This window comes from Biomphalaria glabrata, chromosome 3, assembly GCF_947242115.1.
Source record: "Biomphalaria glabrata chromosome 3, xgBioGlab47.1, whole genome shotgun sequence".
NCBI classification, from domain to species: Eukaryota; Metazoa; Mollusca; class Gastropoda; family Planorbidae; genus Biomphalaria; species Biomphalaria glabrata.
This window is the reverse complement of record NC_074713.1, coordinates 36,879,330-36,899,221: the sequence shown is the minus strand read 5'-3', so window position 1 is coordinate 36,899,221 and position 19,892 is coordinate 36,879,330. Positions and strand designations below refer to the sequence as shown.

General features: G+C 37.8%; 1 protein-coding gene across 4 annotated transcripts in view; it reads left to right on the top strand.

The window, feature by feature from the left end:
* Positions 1-19,534, top strand: part of LOC106062693 (protein phosphatase 1 regulatory subunit 12A-like) — an 82,080-nt gene extending 62,546 nt beyond the window's left edge. For all 4 annotated transcript variants that reach the window (XM_056024850.1, XM_056024853.1, XM_056024852.1 and 1 more), the window contains exons 3-4: positions 14,451-14,601; positions 16,347-19,534. In XM_056024850.1, coding sequence (XP_055880825.1) covers positions 14,451-14,601; positions 16,347-16,851 — 656 coding nt within the window. In that variant the 3' untranslated portion in view covers positions 16,852-19,534. The remainder of the gene's footprint in view (positions 1-14,450; positions 14,602-16,346) is intronic.
* The last annotated feature ends 358 nt before the right edge of the window (positions 19,535-19,892 follow it).

Sequence of the window (19,892 nt, the reverse complement as noted above, 5' to 3'; positions counted from 1 at the left end):
AGTCAGTCACAATTGTATCTCACAAAAATAAAACCAGTATATAAAATCTTGCTTGAAATATTTGTCTTCATTGGGTTATTTAAAAGCATACTATTTTGTGAACTCCCACTGCCATATTTGGCGGCGTTTACAGTTCACTGCTAATGTTAAACTATTGGATAGGACTTTACCAGCAGTTTTTTTTTTTTTTTACTTTTGTTTAAGAAGAGCTCTTCCTGTTTCAACCAGAACGAAAATATCAACTTAGTTATTTCTTTTGATTGAAAACCGGATGTTCAGAGCTATTTTAACCCTTGTTTCTACAAGAGTTAGCCAATGAAAGTGCAGTCTATAGGATGTGTTCTTGAGGCTTTTTTTTCCTCTTTTGTAAAGAGTATGCAGGCTAATACAATCAAAGTGAAAAGCGGAGACATTTGCTTGTGACCTAAGACAGACGGGTAGGCAGTAGAATGCCATTGACAGAGACGTATGGAAATGTCTTCCTCAAAAGAACGTTTTTAATACATATTGTTCCCAAGGCCTCTGGTGAAACACAATTATAAGAGGTCCTACTTTGAACTTGAAATGACGTCATTTTAATCATTTCGTTCTTGAAATATTGGTCATAAGGTGTTACACTTGATCGATGCTCTAATATAAATTGATAGATCAGAATTATTTGAGCTGAAAAAGAAGCTTCTGTTCCATTTAGGGCCGGCCCTAACAATTGCGGGCCCTATACGAAATGGATTGCGCGGGGACCAGTATGGGTAGGGATAAGCATAACGTCAAAATTAAGATTTGGTATTAGAAAACACATTCGTCTTTGCAATAAATTTTATTTAACGAAAGCTGACAAGGCCGTTTTAATCAGTTTTGTTTTTTATCGTGCGAAGGATTGGCATCACGAAATGACAATTTTGTCTATTTTTCAAAAGATTTTATAAGTTTTCAGGAGATTTCCAGGACTTTTCCATATATTTTGCAATTACAGGAGATCTCCAGGAGGGCCTGGAAAATTTAGAAGGCCGCGGAACCCTTTTATTATATATAAGTTATAATGGTTTAATTAGCGCGGAGCCTATGAAAGTGCGGGGCCCATTGCGACCGCATAGGTTGCAATGGTCTAAGTCCGGCCCTGGCCCCATTCCCTGGAAATCATTTGTACGTCATGTACACCGCCCCCCCCCCCCTCTCAGCCTTCCCAAGCCCTAGTTTAGAATAGGAAGTAAATGCGACTGTTTTTTAAAAAACGTTGGCACAAAGTGTAGAAATCTCCCTTCCAGAAAAAGGTTGAAAAAATGTATCTTTACCTACATTTGGGCCCTCTCTTTTTCTCCGATGGATTGGTACCATGACCTTTAACATTTGTGTGTTTATGAATTGGAACTCAGAATGTAGACTATGCCAGGAAAAGTGAACCTATCTTTAGTTGTTGTTTTTTGTTGTTGAACGTGATAATAAGCCGCCATATTTATTGTATACAGAAAGTGTCTGGCTGTTTAATAAAACAACAACATAAAAACGGCACTATAAAATAAATATGGCGGCATTATTGGTTTGAGTCGCAAATAAAAGATTGTTCAACTACGCCTAGAGATTGGAGGATTCATGTGAATATTTACCAATAAGAGACCACAAAATTTGGTCGGTTATAAAGCTAGCTTCACTGTTGCTCACATTGTAAGTAGAGAAATGAAGCTGTTTTCTGACGCCTAAAAAAATATGTCAAATAACCTATTAATTAAGTATTAAATTCACAATTTCTACCAAAATAGTTTCAGAACAATTTCATTTCGTTTTTGAAACTTTTCGGTCATGTGGCCCGCGAGACGAGTGTCGGAAATTAAAACGGCCCGCGGGTAGAATTAGGTTGGGCATCACTGATGTAAATACATCCACACCAATTTAAAAACAGATTCACAAGATTTATCTCGTGTACCTCTGTAATTCAACATACCGCGCACAATTTTTTTCACTACATTATCTGATATGATCGAAGACCTAACCTGACAGTGTATGGATTACTTGCTGCAGCGGTAGATGTTCAGTGTGTCTCAGTTGAGATTTATTGTTTGAACATGTCATGCTGACATAAAATCATTGAGTCTCAACTTTTGCGAACTAAACATCTTTTTTATTTTGTTATTGTGAGCGTGTGCCTATCACTTGTTAAAAAAAAGTTGTTTGGTGTGGCTCTGTGTGATTGGACTAACCTCAACGTTTTAGTCAGGTCAATTTTAAATTGTTGCTGGCGGTTCTATTATAAATGGAAGTCCTGTTTGATCTGAGTAAATCCTTTAGGTGCGACTTGTTTAACCATCAAAAGTGATACTAAGCACCGTCCTGTATTGCTTCTTTTGCCTATAATACCTCTTGTACCCTGTATTGCCTCTTGTGCCCTGTATTGCCTCTTGTGTCATGTATTGCCTCTTTTGCCCTGTATTGCCTCTTGTGCCCTGTATTGCCTCTTGTGCCCTGTATTGCCTCTTGTGTCATGTATTGCCTCTTTTGCCCTGTATTGCCTCTTGTGCCCTGTATTGCCTCTTGTGCCCTGTATTGCTCTTGTGTCATGTATTGCCTCTTTTGCCCTGTATTGCCTCTTGTGCCCTGTATTGCCTCTTGTGCCCTGTATTGCCTCTTGTGTCCTGTATTGCCTCTTGTGTCATGTATTGCCTCTTGTGTCCTGTATTGCCTCTTGTGTCATGTATTGCCTCTTGTGTCATGTATTGCCTCTTGTGTCCTGTATTGCCTCTTGTGTCATGTATTGCCTCTTGTGTCCTGTATTGACTCTTGTGTCCTGTATTGCCTCTTGTGTCATGTATTGCCTCTGGTGCCCTATATTGCCTCTTGTGCCTATTGTGACAGGTGGGGAAATGTGACGTGTGTTTGGCGCGTTAAGTGTCTAGGGGATGATTATTTTTAAAGCTATCACCCCCCCACACACACACACTTATCAGCATATGAATCGGGAGCAGACACGCAACGAGACAAAGCAATGAAAGATAGATACAAAAGTTTAAAATGAAGAATATTTATTTACATAAATATACATATAAGAATAAAAGGGGGAGGGTTCGCATCTATCTCTAGTGAATACTATGTTTAATCATCACTCTTGCACCTAATAAGAGTATGTCACTTTGTCCTCTGACTTAGCTGGTTGTCCTGTTGATGTCGCAGCTGGCTGTGTCCTGGCTTGAGGTTCTGCAGCTGGAGATGGCGCTCTAGTGGATAGAGGGACGCCGGTGATATAGTTCTTGTGGAGTCTCAATCCCCAAAATCTAATATCTGTAGTGGGCACAGTAGGGCGGGTGGCCGGCTACCGTGGGCACAAGGTTACTGCGGGCAGAGCGGATCTGCCGTGGGCAGCGTAGTTGACAGGATATGTCCAGTGAGTTGCAGAGGGTTGGCGTAGCTATGACGTCTCACACAGATCTGAATCCATAGGGACGTCGCACCTAATAGCTTGACAGGTGGGCTGTCGAATAGGCGGGCAATGCCGATAGCGCCAAGTGGTAGAGTTGAGTAGATCTCAGTAGGCAAGTGCAGCGCTGAATAGCACTAAGCACATAGGCAGTAGTTGAGTGGCGTCGAGTAGACACTGAACAGCAAATAGCAAGTAAATAGGCAATAGGTGATTCTTGGTAGCAACTAGGCAAGTGCAGCGCTGATTAGCACTAAGCACCTAGATAGGCCAGTAGGCAAATAGGCAGACACCTGAGGGAGGCTGCGGATAGATAAAGACAAGTTAGGACATGTCTCTCATGCATCTTATCGACGCCCTCGACTGAGGTGCATTCGTCAGATTGGTAAAATGGCTTTAGAGCACAATATGGAGATGATGACAAATGGTATGGGGGAAAAATAGATGGCTGATAGTAGCAATATAAAATGTACATAAAAGGGAAAGTAATAATATAAAATGTACATAGAAGGGGAAATAATAATCTCAAATAAACAACACAGGTGGATAGAGAAAGAAAAAAAAAGGGGGGGGGGGTTGAATTGGGCGGTGTCAGCGATCCTGACGGTATGTTTACATATGACCGTCGATCGAGAACAATAGAGCGCGCTTGAATGGAGCGGGTGTCCGTTCAAGGGGCGCAACTCTCGTTAGAGTAAAATGAGTAAAGGGGAGATAATTCATTACAGGGGGGATAAATCATATCTCCTTTCTAAGCGCAGTATTAGTGCGATAGTGAAATTATCAAGGCTGTCAACCGAGATAAGGAAATAAAATAAGGTGTACAAATATATACATAGTTGCATCAACTATCAATTGAGCAACGTAGCATTAATAGAGTAATGCAATAAACAAATAAATACATAGGACATGTTCATGTTTTCTACTTACGCCAGTGAGAAATACACAATGCACTAATTAAATATAAATGAAATAATAAACTACACATGACAAAATCCAATGGAAATATACACAGAGTAATTAAGATGAAACTTGTGATTAAGTTCGGCTTACCACCAGGTATTCCTCTAGGAGAGAGAATAAAATGAGATAGTCCAGACTCGATAGCTCAGCTCGAATGAGAAATGAAAAAGGGTCTGGCTTGAGTTGGTTTACTTTATATAAGCCTGGAAAGTGCGGGCGGACACAGGAAATGTCCTAGGATAAGAATTATCTTACACGTGGGTGAAGTAGCCTTAAGATGAGAGCGTCGACTCGAGTAATCTCCTAGATCAAAGAGAGACGTAGGAGAAAAGGGGGGGGGAGGAGTGACTTGCATTCCACACAAGGTGGTGTCCACTGCGGCCGTCCTTCAGACATCCGGCGGGCAAGACAAAAGAGATTGTGTGTTTACCTTTCCCCGATCAAGGGCAGATAAATGAAAGGACGCGCTTTAGCTATCTCCAATGTGGTCAACTAAGTCTAGCCTGGAGAGGAAAGGGTGGTGCGGGTGAAGAAATTGGGGTTAGGACGGGGAAATAATTGAAATAAACTAAATAAATAATAAATAATAATAATTAATGCTGTGATAAATTTGAGTGACTCTGACAGCGAGTTTTGACTTGTCACACCTATATTGCCTCTTGTGCCCTATATTGCCTCTTGTGTCCTGTATTGCCTCTGGTGCCCTATATTGCTTCTTGTGTCATGTATTGCCTCTTGTGCCCTATATTGCTTCTTGTGTCATGTATTGCCTCTTGCGCCCTATATTGCTTCTTGTGTCATGTATTGCCTCTTGTGCCCTATATTGCTTCTTGTGTCATGTATTGCCTCTTGTGCCCTATATTGCTTCTTGTGTCATGTATTGCCTCTTGTGCCCTATATTGCTTCTTGTGTCATGTATTGCCTCTTGTGCCCTATATTGCTTCTTGTGTCATGTATTGCCTCTTGTGCCCTATATTGCTTCTTGTGTCATGTATTGCCTCTTGTGCCCTATATTGCTTCTTGTGTCATGTATTGCTTCTTGTGCCCTATATTGCTTCTTGTGTCATGTATTGCCTCTGGTGCCCTATACTGCCTCTTGTGCCCTGTATTGCTTCTTGTGCCCTGTATTGCTTCTTGTGCCCTGTATTGCTTCTTGTGCCCTGTATTGCCTCTTGTGTCATGTATTGCCTCTGGTGCCCTATACTGCCTCTTGTGCCCTGTATTGCTTCTTGTGCCCTATATTGCTTCTTGTGCCCTGTATTGCCTCTTGTGTCCTGTATGGTCTCTTGTGTCGTCTGATCAGTCTTACGTTAGACACTTTCTAGCAGGTATGACATCTGTAGTGGCCCTCAGCAGTTAGAGCAGCAAAGGTGACCTCTGGGATTAACATTAAAGTGGTCTTGATTTATTGTCTCCAAGTTGAAGGTCATTGCATAGAATTCCTCTTTGCACATTTAGAATCAGTGGACCACAAGGGAGATTACCGCTGTCCGCATTTTTTCGCGTTGTGCAGTGAGATTAAATGAAATATTTGTGTTTTAATGAATTTCATATTCTGCTCGCCAGCTTGCAATGTCCTTAATGTTAAGTGTATAGTTTATAAAAAGGTAAGTTAGACAGACAGATAGACATGTCCACTGATAGAGTGATACACTTGCAAACTAAATAGATAGATAGATAGACAGACAGACAGACAGACAGATAGATAGACAGACAGACAGACAGACAGATAGATAGATAGATAGATAGATAGACAGATAGATAGATAGATAGATAGATAGACAGACAGACAGACAGACAGATAGATAGATAGATAGATAGATAGATAGATAGATAGATAGATAGATAGATAGATAGATAGACAGATAGATAGTTAGATAGATAAACAGATAGATAGATAGACAGACAGACAGACAGATAGACAGATAGATAGATAGATAGATAGATAGATAGATAGATAGATAGATAGATAGATAGATAGATAGATTGACAGACAGATTGACAGACAGATAGATAGATAGATAGATAGATAGATAGATAGATAGATAGATAGATAGATAGATAGATAGATAGATAGATAGACAGACAGACAGACAGACAGACAGACAGACAGACAGACAGATAGATAGACAGATAGATAGATAGATAGATAGATAGATAGATAGATAGATAGATAGATAGATAGATAGATAGATAGACAGATAGATAGTTAGATAGATAAACAGATAGATAGATAGACAGACAGACAGATAGATAGATAGATAGATAGATAGATAGATAGATAGATAGATAGATAGATAGATTGACAGACAGACAGATAGATAGATAGATAGATAGATAGATAGATAGATAGATAGATAGATAGACAGACAGACAGACAGACAGATAGATAGATAGATAGATAGATAGATAGATAGATAGATAGATAGATCCTGATTGAACTAAAAACCTAAAGGCACCAAATATTGTGAAGAAGGGAGATTAAATAAAGGGACATATGTTTACGCCTTCTGGGAGAGAGTATTTACTAGCCCGGATTCCTTTCCCTGAAGAGAGAGAGACTCTGAGTGGGAATGAGAGAATGATTTCAAGTCACAAAAACTTAACGACAAAATACAAGATCTACAAAGTGCTCTGCAGTAACTTGTTTCCCCCCTAAAAGGAAGAGCTCCAATTCCTTTGTTGTTACAGATGTCTGGAGTGATCTCCCTTTTGTTTTCGCCTGCTGCTGAAACCATTGGCTAACGACTATGTCAGCACGCGCCTCGTGAGTGCGAGTTAGTGTGGAGAAAAGAGTGCGCCTATATCTTCTGTCGGAGTTAGTTAAGGAGGAGGGCACGGGAGAGGGGGAGGGGGAGTCAGTGGTGATGGCAGACTACATTGTTTGCCAGTGAATTCATCTGGAACATTTCTTTTTATGATGCCAGAAAGAAGTCTGACAAATTGATTTGCCTTGCTTTTTTTGTTACTCTGCGTATAAATATGTGAGCTTGGATGTTTGCGTGTTGTACAGTGGAATGGAAGTTTTGTCGCTGTAGTCATAAAGAAGACACAGTATCATTGCACTAAGGGCGACCCGAGCACTAAACCGGAGCTCAATTAGCTGCTGTTTCGCTCACATCCTACCACCCTTAAACATTGGCTTATCTGGACTTTTTTTTTATTATTACTACAATGGACCTCATTAGCCAATCGTAAACAAACAACATTGAGCCACGTGATTCTCTATCTCTTCTATACGATCTAATTTTAATCCACAATGGTTATCACGTGACAGTTTTTTTGTCGTTGTTTTATCAATATTATCACGTGACCGTTTGTTTTTTGGTGAATGAGGTCCATTGCGATGTTCAATTCATTGGCACAAAATAGAGCATAGAAACCAATGAAACCAGGACACGAATCTCGAAAACGTGATTCTCTTAGAGATTCAACAATTTGAAAACGTGATTCTCTTAGAGATTCAACAATTTGAAAACGTGATTCTCTTAGAGATTCAACAATTTGAAAACGTGATTCTCTTAGAGATTCAACAATTTGAAAACGTGATTCTCCTAGAGATTCAACAATTTGAAAACGTGATTCTCCTAGAGATTCAACAATTTGAAAACGTGATTCTCCTAGAGATTCAACAATTTGAAAACGTGATTCTCTTAGAGATTCAACAATTTGAAAACGTGATTCTCTTAGAGATTCAACAATTTGAAAACGTGATTCTCCTAGAGATTCAACAATTTGAAAACGTGATTCTCCTAGAGATTCAACAATTTGAAAACGTGATTCTCTTAGAGATTCAACAATTTGAAAACGTGATTCTCTTAGAGATTCAACAATTTGAAAACGTGATTCTCCTAGAGATTCAACAATTTGAAAACGTGATTCTCCTAGAGATTCAACAATTTGAAAACGTGATTCTCTTAGAGATTCAACAATTTGAAAACGTGATTCTCTTAGAGACTCAACAATTTGAAAACGTGATTCTCCTAGAGATTCAACAATTTGAAAACGTGATTCTCTTAGAGATTCAACAATTTGAAAACGTGATTATCCTAGAGATTCAACAATTTGGGAAAATAATTACTAGACCTAGCTGTTTGGCCACACTGGAAAACTCTAACTTGACAGTTATAGATGGATAGGGTTAGGGTTATAATTTTTCAAAGTATAAAAAAAACATTTGGCTAGAGAACTAGAATACTTCTAGTATCTTCAACAAATTACGTCTTCGGGTATGTCACGTGTTTGCACTATTTATTAAAGGGAGTTCAATACAAGCGCTATAAAGACACTCTCAAATACAAGCGCTATAAAGACCCTCTCAAATACAAGCGCTATAAAAACCCTCTCAAATACAAGCGCTATAAAGACACTCTCAAATACAAGCGCTATAAAGACACTCTCAAATACAAGCGCTATAAAAACCCTCTCAAATACAAGCGCTATAAAGACACTCTCAAATACAAGCGCTATAAAGACACTCTCAAATACAAGCGCTATAAAGACACTCTCAAATACAAGCGCTATAAAGACCCTCTCAAATACAAGCGCTATAAAGACCCTCTCAAATACAAGCGCTATAAAGACACTCTCAAATACAAGCGCTATAAAGACACTCTCAAATACAAGCGCTATAAAGACACTCTCAAATACAAGCGCTATAAAGACACTCTCAAATACAAGCGCTATAAAGACACTCTCAAATACAAGCGCTATAAAGACACTCTCAAATACAAGCGCTATAAAGACACTCTCAAATACAAGCGCTATAAAGACACTCTCAAATACAAGCGCTATAAAAACCCTCTCAAATACAAGCGCTATAAAGACACTCTCAAATACAAGCGCTATAAAGACACTCTCAAATACAAGCGCTATAAAGACACTCTCAAATACAAGCGCTATAAAGACACTCTCAAATACAAGCGCTATAAAGACACTCTCAAATACAAGCGCTATAAAGACACTCTCAAATACAAGCGCTATAAAGACACTCTCAAGAGCTCTTTCAAGGAATGCGATATCGACATTCACGGCTGGAAAGCACTAGCGCTCCTCATGGCGTGAAGCTGTGAGTCTCGGAGTCTCTAGATTTGAAGCAAGAAGAGTGGCCAGGGTGAAAGAGCGCCGAACCAACAAAACAGAGAGAAGAATCAGGCCTATCTGTAACTGACCTAACCCACCCATTCCACGTATGCGGCCGGCTTTTTAAAGCGAGGATTTGATCTTCGAGCCCATAGGAAATGAGCAATGTTCTCATCTTTGATCACGAAGGAGGAGCTCTATAGCTATATCTATAGATAAAGGGAATTGTAATTTTGTTAAAAAATCTTACATTCATTAGTTATTAAGAGCAAAATAATCGCTCTCTAAGAAGTATTATTTGAATTATTTTTTGTTTTTTAGATGAAATTCAACATTGAGCTCCAAACGAAATGTTTCTTTAGTTTCTTTCACAAGTCCTCTTATCATCTTGCCAATTCTTCTTGGGCAAAACCAGGACACGGATCTTGAAATCAGCTTTAACGATTTTTCTCAGTTTGACAGTTTATGTATATCTTTAGGGAAAGAATTACTAGCTAATTAGCCATACAAGGAAAACTCTGGTTTGACCGTCATAATTTTAAAAAAATATAATCAACTAAAATTAAATCTGTGGGTCTAGATCATCTTTATCTTGAACTCAGGTAAGTCAGTGGCTATTTCCGCATGTCTTCATTAAAGAGCTAAATAAATAAATAGAACATTTTGCGCACCGTCTTCTAGGTCCGGATCTACAGGCCTATCACAAAACTAGAACCTTCTATACCAGTGATGCCCAAAATACGGCTTGCGGGCCAATCCGGCCCGCCACGTGATTCCATCGGGCCCGCCGAAACGCACAAAGTGGAGAAAATCCTCCCTCCAAAAAAAAAATGTTGAAAAATGTATCTTTACCTACTTTAGGACTCTCATATTTTTTCTGATGGATTGGTACCATGACCTTTAACGTTTGTGCGTATATGTACAGAGACTCTGAATGTAGAATCTACCAAAAAAAGTGGGCGGATTTTTACTTTGTGAAACATGATAATAAGCCAACATCTTTGTTTTATAAAGAAAATGAGGAATATTCACCAAAAAGAGACAAGAAAATGAGTCGGTTTTAAAGGTACCTACACTGTTGCTCTCCTTGTAAGTAGAGAAATGAAGTTATTTTCTGACGCATAAAAAATATAATCGTCAAATATCACAATTTAGTACTAAATCCAAGGGGTTCCGATAAAATAGTCACAGAACAATTTCCTTTAAGTTTTGTAACTTTTCGGTCTCGTGGCCCGCGAGATGTTGGAAATTAAAATGGCCCGCAGGTCGAATTAGGTTGGGCATCACTGTTCTATACAAAATACCTAGATACAATAATCTAGTCTAGACAACTGACTTTTAATATTACCATGTCCATAGTTGTATGCCCTATTGCTAAATCAAGTATTACATACTCTGAGTAGATTTATGCATCGACGTAACGATTTTTTTTCGGTTCCAGCGGAAGATGGAAATCGAGGTGGGGTAAACAAATGTTCCCTTTCTGTAGGTATCACTCATTCTGTAGGTATCACTCATTAGTGATTTAGAACAAAATAATCTCCCTTATAAAAGAAATCTTCCGCTTCAAAAGGGAGAAATTGTCTTTATCATTTTTGTTTTCGAATATCTCTAAATGACTAGATTATGTCCCATGGTCTTAGCTGCTAACAGAAATAACCTTACGACCATTACCTTACAGTCATAACCTTACAGACATAATCTGGACTAGCTAAACAGAGGGACTATATTGACCTACTTTTCTAAATCAAAACCTTACAGACATAATCTGGACTAGCTAGCTAACATATTGACATACTTTTCTAAAAAAAAAAAATAAACATGCATTGAATTGAATTCGATATTGTATGTACCAACCTATGCTAACAATGGACAATGTGCGGATCACATGATTAGGTCATAGAAACTAATTCTACAACTAAAACTATTGCTTCAAAGGATAGAGGTTCTTAATTTCATTATTTTCCTCCTGGGGGAGTGACAAACAATACAGCATTAATAACCTAGATCTTCCTTCAAAGAAGGAGATGAAATGTATATGGTAGACCATTAACTCCTATACCGCCTACATTTACAAAGGCATTACAATTAGGGATGATTAACGGTGGCGTCACTAGGGGGGTGCTGTCCAAAATGCAACTTTTAAAAATAAAAATGACTACCTTGAATGTCTCTCACAGTTTAGTATCAACATGTTCCAGACCCTCCTAATCTAATTCTATGGGACTTGTAATCTTCCTAGTAGGAGACAAATAATGCGTTGTAGACGTCAGGAGAGAATTCTCAGACTCAGAAATGTAGAAAAATGTTGAGAAAAACATAGACATAAGCCCATCGCGCGCGATTCGACACAGAGGGCTGCAAGCTCTCTCTACAGAAATCAGTAAGGCGACATTCACAGCCAATACCCAGCTGTTGCCCTTAAAGGGGAAGAGGCAAACACAACTGGCTCGCTTAGTATTGGACTGGATATTGTGGGAAGGATGTATCAAAAACACAGTCCTTAAAGGAATGTAGCTTTAATAGAATAATTTAGATGATTAGTGCGCTAATGATAGTAGGTAAGGGAAAGTTATGAATAACGCGACGTGACACAAATTAACACAGCTAAATTAAGCGACTTTATGTTTCAAACTAAGTAGATCTAAGTCAAGAAACAACATAAAGATAAGCTTACAATAAGTCAAGAATTTACATTAAGTCAAGAACTTACATTAAGTCAAGAACTTACATTATGTCAAGGAGTAACATAAAGTCAAGGAACAACATATCACGAAGAAATAACTTTAAATCACAATAATTTAGGTATTAACATCACAAGGTCCAGAAATAGCATTTCATACCATTGAGTTAAGATGTCATTAAATAAGTACATCAGTCATCTGGATCTTGCAGCACCTATCCAAGCGCTAACACAACCCATATTACCCCTGCTGAAGAATGCACACTTAAAATTTACCTAACAATTCCAAAGATGAGTCACTCCTGCAACCACCGTCTGCTACTTCCCCGGTCACGTGGTTAACAACATCCAATGCCTCGCATCCAAAAAGCTTGTCTCATCAAAGGAAGTCACGTGACAAATGGTTGGTATGGCAACGAAACAGTCCAGTCTGCACATTTTCAGTTTCAGTTTGACCGAATTTCATAACTTTGAATCATACTTTGAAATATCTCAAAAAACAAAAAAAATTCGAATACCTCAAGTATCCAATGCCTAATTTCAAGTTTATATAAACACCTTCCACGACTTGTACTTTTTCTTTCTTCTTCCTCGTTCTCATTATTATTGGAGCGTGCAGATTACTAACCCAATACATGAGATGAACTGCGCAGTGGTTTCCTAATCAGCCAGCTGTCCATATAGTTTTCTTTCTATTAGGGTGTTTTGGGGCCAGTGTCTTGTTCGGGCCTCTTGGTAAAGAATGCAGTTTTGAAGGACATGGTCAGCATTTTCTGGTGACACTCCACACGGGCAGATTTCACTGGTTCTAATTTTGAGCTTCCGGAACTTATGTCATCTCATTCTGTTGTGTCCGGTTCTGAGGCGAAAGATTAGACTTGTTGTTGACTTCAAAAATGATTTTTAAAATGTTTGTTTTCTTTAAGAAAATACAGTCTTACAGCAAGGTGTGTTATGTGAACTTGACAAAAAATGTAATTTTAATTAAATGTCAGATTTTATTAATTTTTCTCTATGTGTCTTTGAGCCTCTTAGATAAACTAGAATCAGTGACATTGGTTTTCAAGTGGACTCAATATTTAGCACCTTAGCTAACAAACAGGACATTTATATGACATGATATCTTATAGTGAAACATTCAAGGGATTTGATTTCTATTTTAAATCAAGAGAGGCTAATAGTCCGGATCAAATCAATGTCCAGTAGGAAATTTTGACCATTTATTCAGATGAGGATGAGACAGCTATGAAGAGTTAGCACAAAATAAGAGGGGCATTGATTATGTTTGTGATCCTATGAGGTTGTCAAATTGACCATGTGGAGTTAATTTCACATGTGGGGTCAATGTGACCATGTGGGGTCAATGTGACAATGTATGGTCAATATGACTACATGGCGTGAACTGAGGTTAAGTAAGATTTTCTGTGTTAGTGTGAGGCCGTATGGGGTCGTGTGGGGTCATAAGATGTTAGTTGTGGTTATACAGAGATATGTAACTATCTTTAGTTAGTGAAACTTACACACTCACAAGTAAAGGGGAAAAACACAATAAAGCGAATGATAGAATTAAATTTTCAATTGCATTTTAGTTTTTTATGATCTAAATGTGATGAACAGACGGACAGCACACACACAAAACATAGGGACTATTCTCTTCGTGAATATTTTTTTTTCAATATTGCATGCACCTACATTTCAATAAATGTTTCTGTGCAAAGTATTGTGAGAGTACGAATGACCCACAGGGGCCTTCCACAAGTTTGTGTATATCTCCCTTTATCATTTTGTTACTTATTTTGATCTAACTTAGGCAAGATATTATAAATGACATTTGTTTGGGCTAAAAAGCTGCTTTTAGGTGAACTAGCATGAAATATTTTATTGCATTGCAGTCAACTATTTAGACTCGGCTCAAACTTTGTACATTTTAATAAGATAAACGAACATTAAGACGTCTTTATACTCACAGAACTATACTTTAAACACTATAGATGAAACACAAAGACGTCTTTATCCTCACAGAACTATACTTTAAACACTATAGATGAAACACAAAGACGTCTTTATCCTCACAGAACTATACTTTAAACACTATAGATGAAACACAAAGACGTCTTTATCCTCACAGAACTATACTTTAAACACTATAGATGAAACACAAAGACGTCTTTATCCTCACAGAACTATACTTTAAACACTATAGATGAAACACAAAGACATCTTTATGCCCATGGAACTATAAACACTCTTGACTATTCATTTCACATCTTCCACACGTTTAATAACTTTATATTTGTGGTTTCTATATTTGGACAGGTTTGACACCTCTCCATAATGCCGTGCTGGAAGGAAATCTGGCAGCAGTGAAACTTTTGGTCCAGCACGGAGCTGACGTGAACAAGAAGGATGTGGATACCTGGACACCGCTTCATGCAGCATGTGCCAACGGCGAGGCGGACATTGCCAGGTTGGTAAAATGTCTCTTCTTGTATTGGCATTCAATCTTACGCTAGCAGGAAGATGAACTGGTTTTATATAGGGCTGGATGGAAGTATCGGTTCAAACGACTATGGACTGTCACCTCCTGTGGACTTTCATAAAGTTCTTGTAGTCTAATGGTCTTCGCAGTTTCAGTGCCAAATTGAAAAGATCCCCGAAACATTTTCCATCGTTGGTGGAAATAAGAACCAATTTAAAATGTATATATTACCGAACAATTAGCTGTTTAGTTATGGGGCCCAAATTCAAATCAGCAGTGATGTTTCAATAAGACGTCCTTGACATTTATTTTGTCTTTTTTTTTTTTTAATCTCTCCCAATCTTTATCTTTTCTTGTGTTCTATCGCCTCCATTTCTTCGTATCGCTTCTCTTCCTTTGCTTTCTTTTGCGTGAATAAAGAATTGACCGTCTTGGAGGTGTTAATTTATGGTCTCCATTTTGTGTGTGTATGAGCATAGCGTATGCAGATCTTCTTGCAACACTTTTTGTATAGAGGTTGCGCTCCTTCCGGATTTCCAAAGGTCAATTTGATCCGCATATAGCAACCTTTGGCATTTTAGCTGGGCCGTTGGTCATTTAATAAGGCCATGAAAAGGACGCATGACAAGACGGAGCCCTGGGGGAGGCCTTGCTTGAGGGTCATTTCCCCTGAGACTTCTCCGTAAACCCTTGTTCTTATTGTACGCTCTTGTAGGAAGTCTCTAATCCAGTAATATATCCGTCCCCGCACTGGCAATGCGAAGTAGAGACTTATTTCCTTTTCTTCATGACTTGATAACAATAACATAACACCTCATTTGGAGAAGTGGCGAATGGACAAAACTATTGAATGGATAAGAAATCGGTATGACATTATCAAAGTATCCATGCCAGAAGGTTGGTCGCTAGAATTAGCTTCAGATGGATTCTTAAAAAAAGAAACTCAAGAAGTGTACAACATAATTTAGGTATTATTACAGAATTATGGGTAACGAATATGGCCTCTGTCCAATTACTTTGGGTGAGCTTTTCGCTTTCTAAAATCTCATCCTGGGCGAGGATGAAAAAGACATCTTACAAGCCAGTCCAGCAAGTGTCCGGGCTTTGGACTTTGTTACGTTTACAGAATAGGAATTCGGAGAAATAAATATGAAGTTGCTTTTTCAGCGTGTGTAGACTTTAAGTCGAAAGCAAGGAGCAGACTATTATACTCGGAACCGCATCTCGTATTAAAATAACAATCAGGCAACCAAATTAGAATGATCTGTCCTCTAAGCACAAACAATATCATCTTTCTCATTGGGTCATATATATATATATATATATACTCCGAAGGGTACTCCGAGTTATGAAAATTGTCGACAGTTTGGGAAACTGGTATATTTTAACTCTTTCTCTCCTTACTGACGATACCAGCGTTGATTCCACTAGAATGTGGTAAATAATTACGGAGAGAAAGAGTTAATGCCTTAAAGAAAAAGAACGTCAATCAGATCTTTTTAAATAGTAAAACGAAGTGAAGATAACTGTGTTTAACTCATGTTCTCGTTTTGTTTGTAGGTAATAGTCTACCTCACCGTTAAACATTTTAAATATAATAATTTATTTAGGACATTTAAATGGTTTTCAGCATTGTTAAACTATGATAACATTGTTGTATTATAAGGTTCTTGCTACCCTCCTGATGTTATAGCTATTTTGAACTAATTGTAATATTGTCATTCTTTGCTCAGGTATTTGTTAAGTAAGGGCGCCAGTAAGGACATTAAGACTAACGATGGTGAGCGGCCCCTTGACCTTTGTGACGCCAGGGACTTCTCCGTCATTAGCGTCATGCTGGAGAGTGACTCGGCCCGCAAGGCCAAACTCAAGGACCTCAAGGACGATGAGTTCAAGGACGACGACCTCAACAACAACAGCGAGGACGAAGCGGACGGGAGACACTCTGCAGGCAGCAGCGACGCCAGCCCCGAACCTCAGCGCCGTTCCACGGGCCGCAACGACGCCAAAAACGCCAACATTAAGTCGAGCACCTCTGGCCTGGTCAAAGCGATGGGCAGCCTAAAGACTGTAATGGAGGATAATGTCTCCTTTGACCTACCTTCTCCGGACGTGAAAAGTTCGACCAACGACCCATTTTCTCGGAGCACCAACAAATCTCCCGTACCTCAGAGAAATAGTCCAACATCAAAGTTACCCCCAGCAACTGGACACTCCATTCTGAAAAAATCCAAATAATATATATGATTAAAGGGGGAGGGGGCAGTCTTTAACTAAATATTGAAGTTGGGTCAAAGGTTAACATAGCAATAAAAGGATGTCGATTCCAGAATCGATTATTTTAAATGAAGATATCCTTGCGCGATACATTACTTAATAAAGATATATCTTTGTCCGTTTTATTACTTGATTAGAATACTGTTGATTCTCTTAATACTTAATAATGCCTTTATATTGCCCGCGTGTAATGGTGTGAAGACTCAATAGGGCAGACATGTGTTTGAATCTCAATGATTGGGCCAGAAGTTTGATTTTATTGAATTTCACCTTGCGAATTGGATTCAAGAGTTTTAAGAATCATTTCAGATGGTATGGATTAAATTAAGTTCTTGTACATTAGATATTACTGCTGATCCTAATTGGGGGGTGGGGGGGGTGGGAGGGAATGTTCCAATTTGTAATATATTTAAATATTCATATTAGGCAAAACAAATATTGGCAGAAAATTATTTTGACTCAAAAGACAATAGTTAAAATTATAGCCCTACAAGTATTGTCAATCCATTAATGCCTCATCATTTTTATACAACAATCCAAACAAAAGACACAGGAGAGGAAGATGATTACAATCCATGATTATGTACATCTTATATAGGAATATAAGATTAATCATTTAGCATTAGTACGAGTCATTATATGAACATTATCTAGACGAGTTTAATATTTGTTACCTAATGTGACTGACCTAGGATTATAACAAGAAAGTGGTGTTTGGTAGTGGTCAAAGGGAAATAATTGGTAGACATTTTATTTCAAGTCTCTTGAACGTTCGGCTCTAGTATTTTAAAAGTTATCTCCCTTTGTCTAATTTAAAAAAAAATATATATATATATATATATATATATATATATATATATATATATATTGTATGTACACATTGCATTCAGAACATAATACTTGTATTGAAAGCTGTCAAAAGAATTAAACAATTCTAATGAGTAAGGTCAAAGAATTAAACAATTCTAATGAGTAAGGTCAAAGAATTAAACAATTCTAATGAGTAAGGTCAAAGAATTAAACAATTCTAATGAGTAAGGTCAAAGAAGAAAGTACATTTTTAAAAAAAAAAAGAAGAAAAAAAGAATATTGTTGCTAATCAAACTATGTTCTGTCAAGTGTTCAGCCATTCCAACTAACACTAACCCAATCTTAACAAAATCTTCAGACTCCGATGTCTTGGTCTCAAGTCCTGATGTAGGCTGGGATAATGACGCAACTTTCAGAATGTTTTAGAATCCATTTAGACGTCATAAAAATCAAAACATCTGTCGAGTAGTTTGCGGTTGTTCTTTTTGCTAGTTATTTGCCAACTACAGAGATAAAAAATTTTATGAGTAAATGGGTTATCACGTCTAAGCAGGTCCCGTAAGACATTGTTTTTGAGGGATTTGTGTATGGAAACATTTCTTCAACAGTGATGCAAGTAACCAGTGGCTGCGTTAGAGTCATTTCAACAAGAAATGTTGTCCACACACAATGGTCTTCTTAGCCACGTGAAACACTGACCTCTTCCTGCTGTCTTCTTTACGACATTCGAATTATTATTGTTGATAGTAAAGAAAGAACTATTTGTGTACAATCTAACTTAAAGACAATATCCCAGTTGTGGGCCTTGTCTGTCACAATCACGTCCGGTACAAATAGCGTCCCTAGAAACTTGATATTTCAGAAAAAAAAATGGATAATGAAGAGATAAAAATAACCAATAACAGCATGTAACAACAGCTACATGGACATAATTGAAAATGTCATTATCTCCGGAGATTACCAACAGAAGTGTTACATCACTATCTGAACTTTTTTACTTATTCAGTTCTATAATTAAAAAAACAAACAAACAAACAATTCTACACTTTAAGAGTCAACTTGATTTGAAATGCAATCCTGTTTCTAGCACTTTGTACAGATTAATGCAACAACCAGACTAGATGGCAGTCACGTGACTTTTGTTTATAATTGACCTGGATAGTTTTCAATTGAACTTTTTTTTTTAAAGAATATTGATGATGTGTGTGTGTGTGTGTGTGTTACTAAGTTCTGTGAGATATAGTTTATTACTTGCTGCGTGTGTGTCAGTTTGAGATTGGCTTTCCCCTTTAAGACGCAACAGTTTGTTTTATGACAAAACTAAGGAACGAAATAAAAATGTCTTACAATGAATACACTGTCAGCTACTGTCCAAGTAAATGTCATTATGGTGTTTGATTTTTCAGCATAGGAATTAGTTAAGAAAATGTTTCCCTTTCAAAGTGTACATAATTTTTGACACATTGTTTATCCAGATATTAATTACATCAAGAAATAAAATGAAAATGAGTATATAAAACTAGTTGCGCCCTCTCTAGGGCAGTACAGTGCAGTGAAAGGGTTAATATATTTTATATGCCTTTGTGACATTGAAATTGTGTACCCATCCTATGCCTTATTTTTGGGTCACCACGAAACAGTCTTGTTGTCATCGAATTTAGCTTGTCTAGTATTGAACATGCATAGGTCACAAAGTCTCAAATGTAGAACATGGCAAAGTTGGCCTTCCATACTCTCCACTTGGTGTTTACAACTATGTTATCAAGCGTATTGTATTATGTGCAATGGCTCTATCAAATGTTTATCCAATAAAAAAAAATATCTTTGTTCTGCTCACTTTTCTCTGTTATTACTTAGTTACAGTTCGATTTATTTTTCTTCACTGAATACAATCAGTGAATAAGAGCTACAATAAACAAAACACGCTAATGAAAGTTTTGGCAATGATGAAGTCAATAGTTGATGACCCTAAGTCCATATGATGTATGTTAGTAAACAAAACACGCTAATGAAAGTTTTGGCAATGATGAAGTCAATAGTTGATGACCCTAAGTCCATATGATGTATGTTAGTAAACAAAACACGCTAATGAAAGTTTTGGCAATGATGAAGTCAATAGTTGATGACCCTAAGTCCATATGATGCATGTTAGTAAACAAACAAAAGGTTTCGCCTTACAGACTTTGCGATCT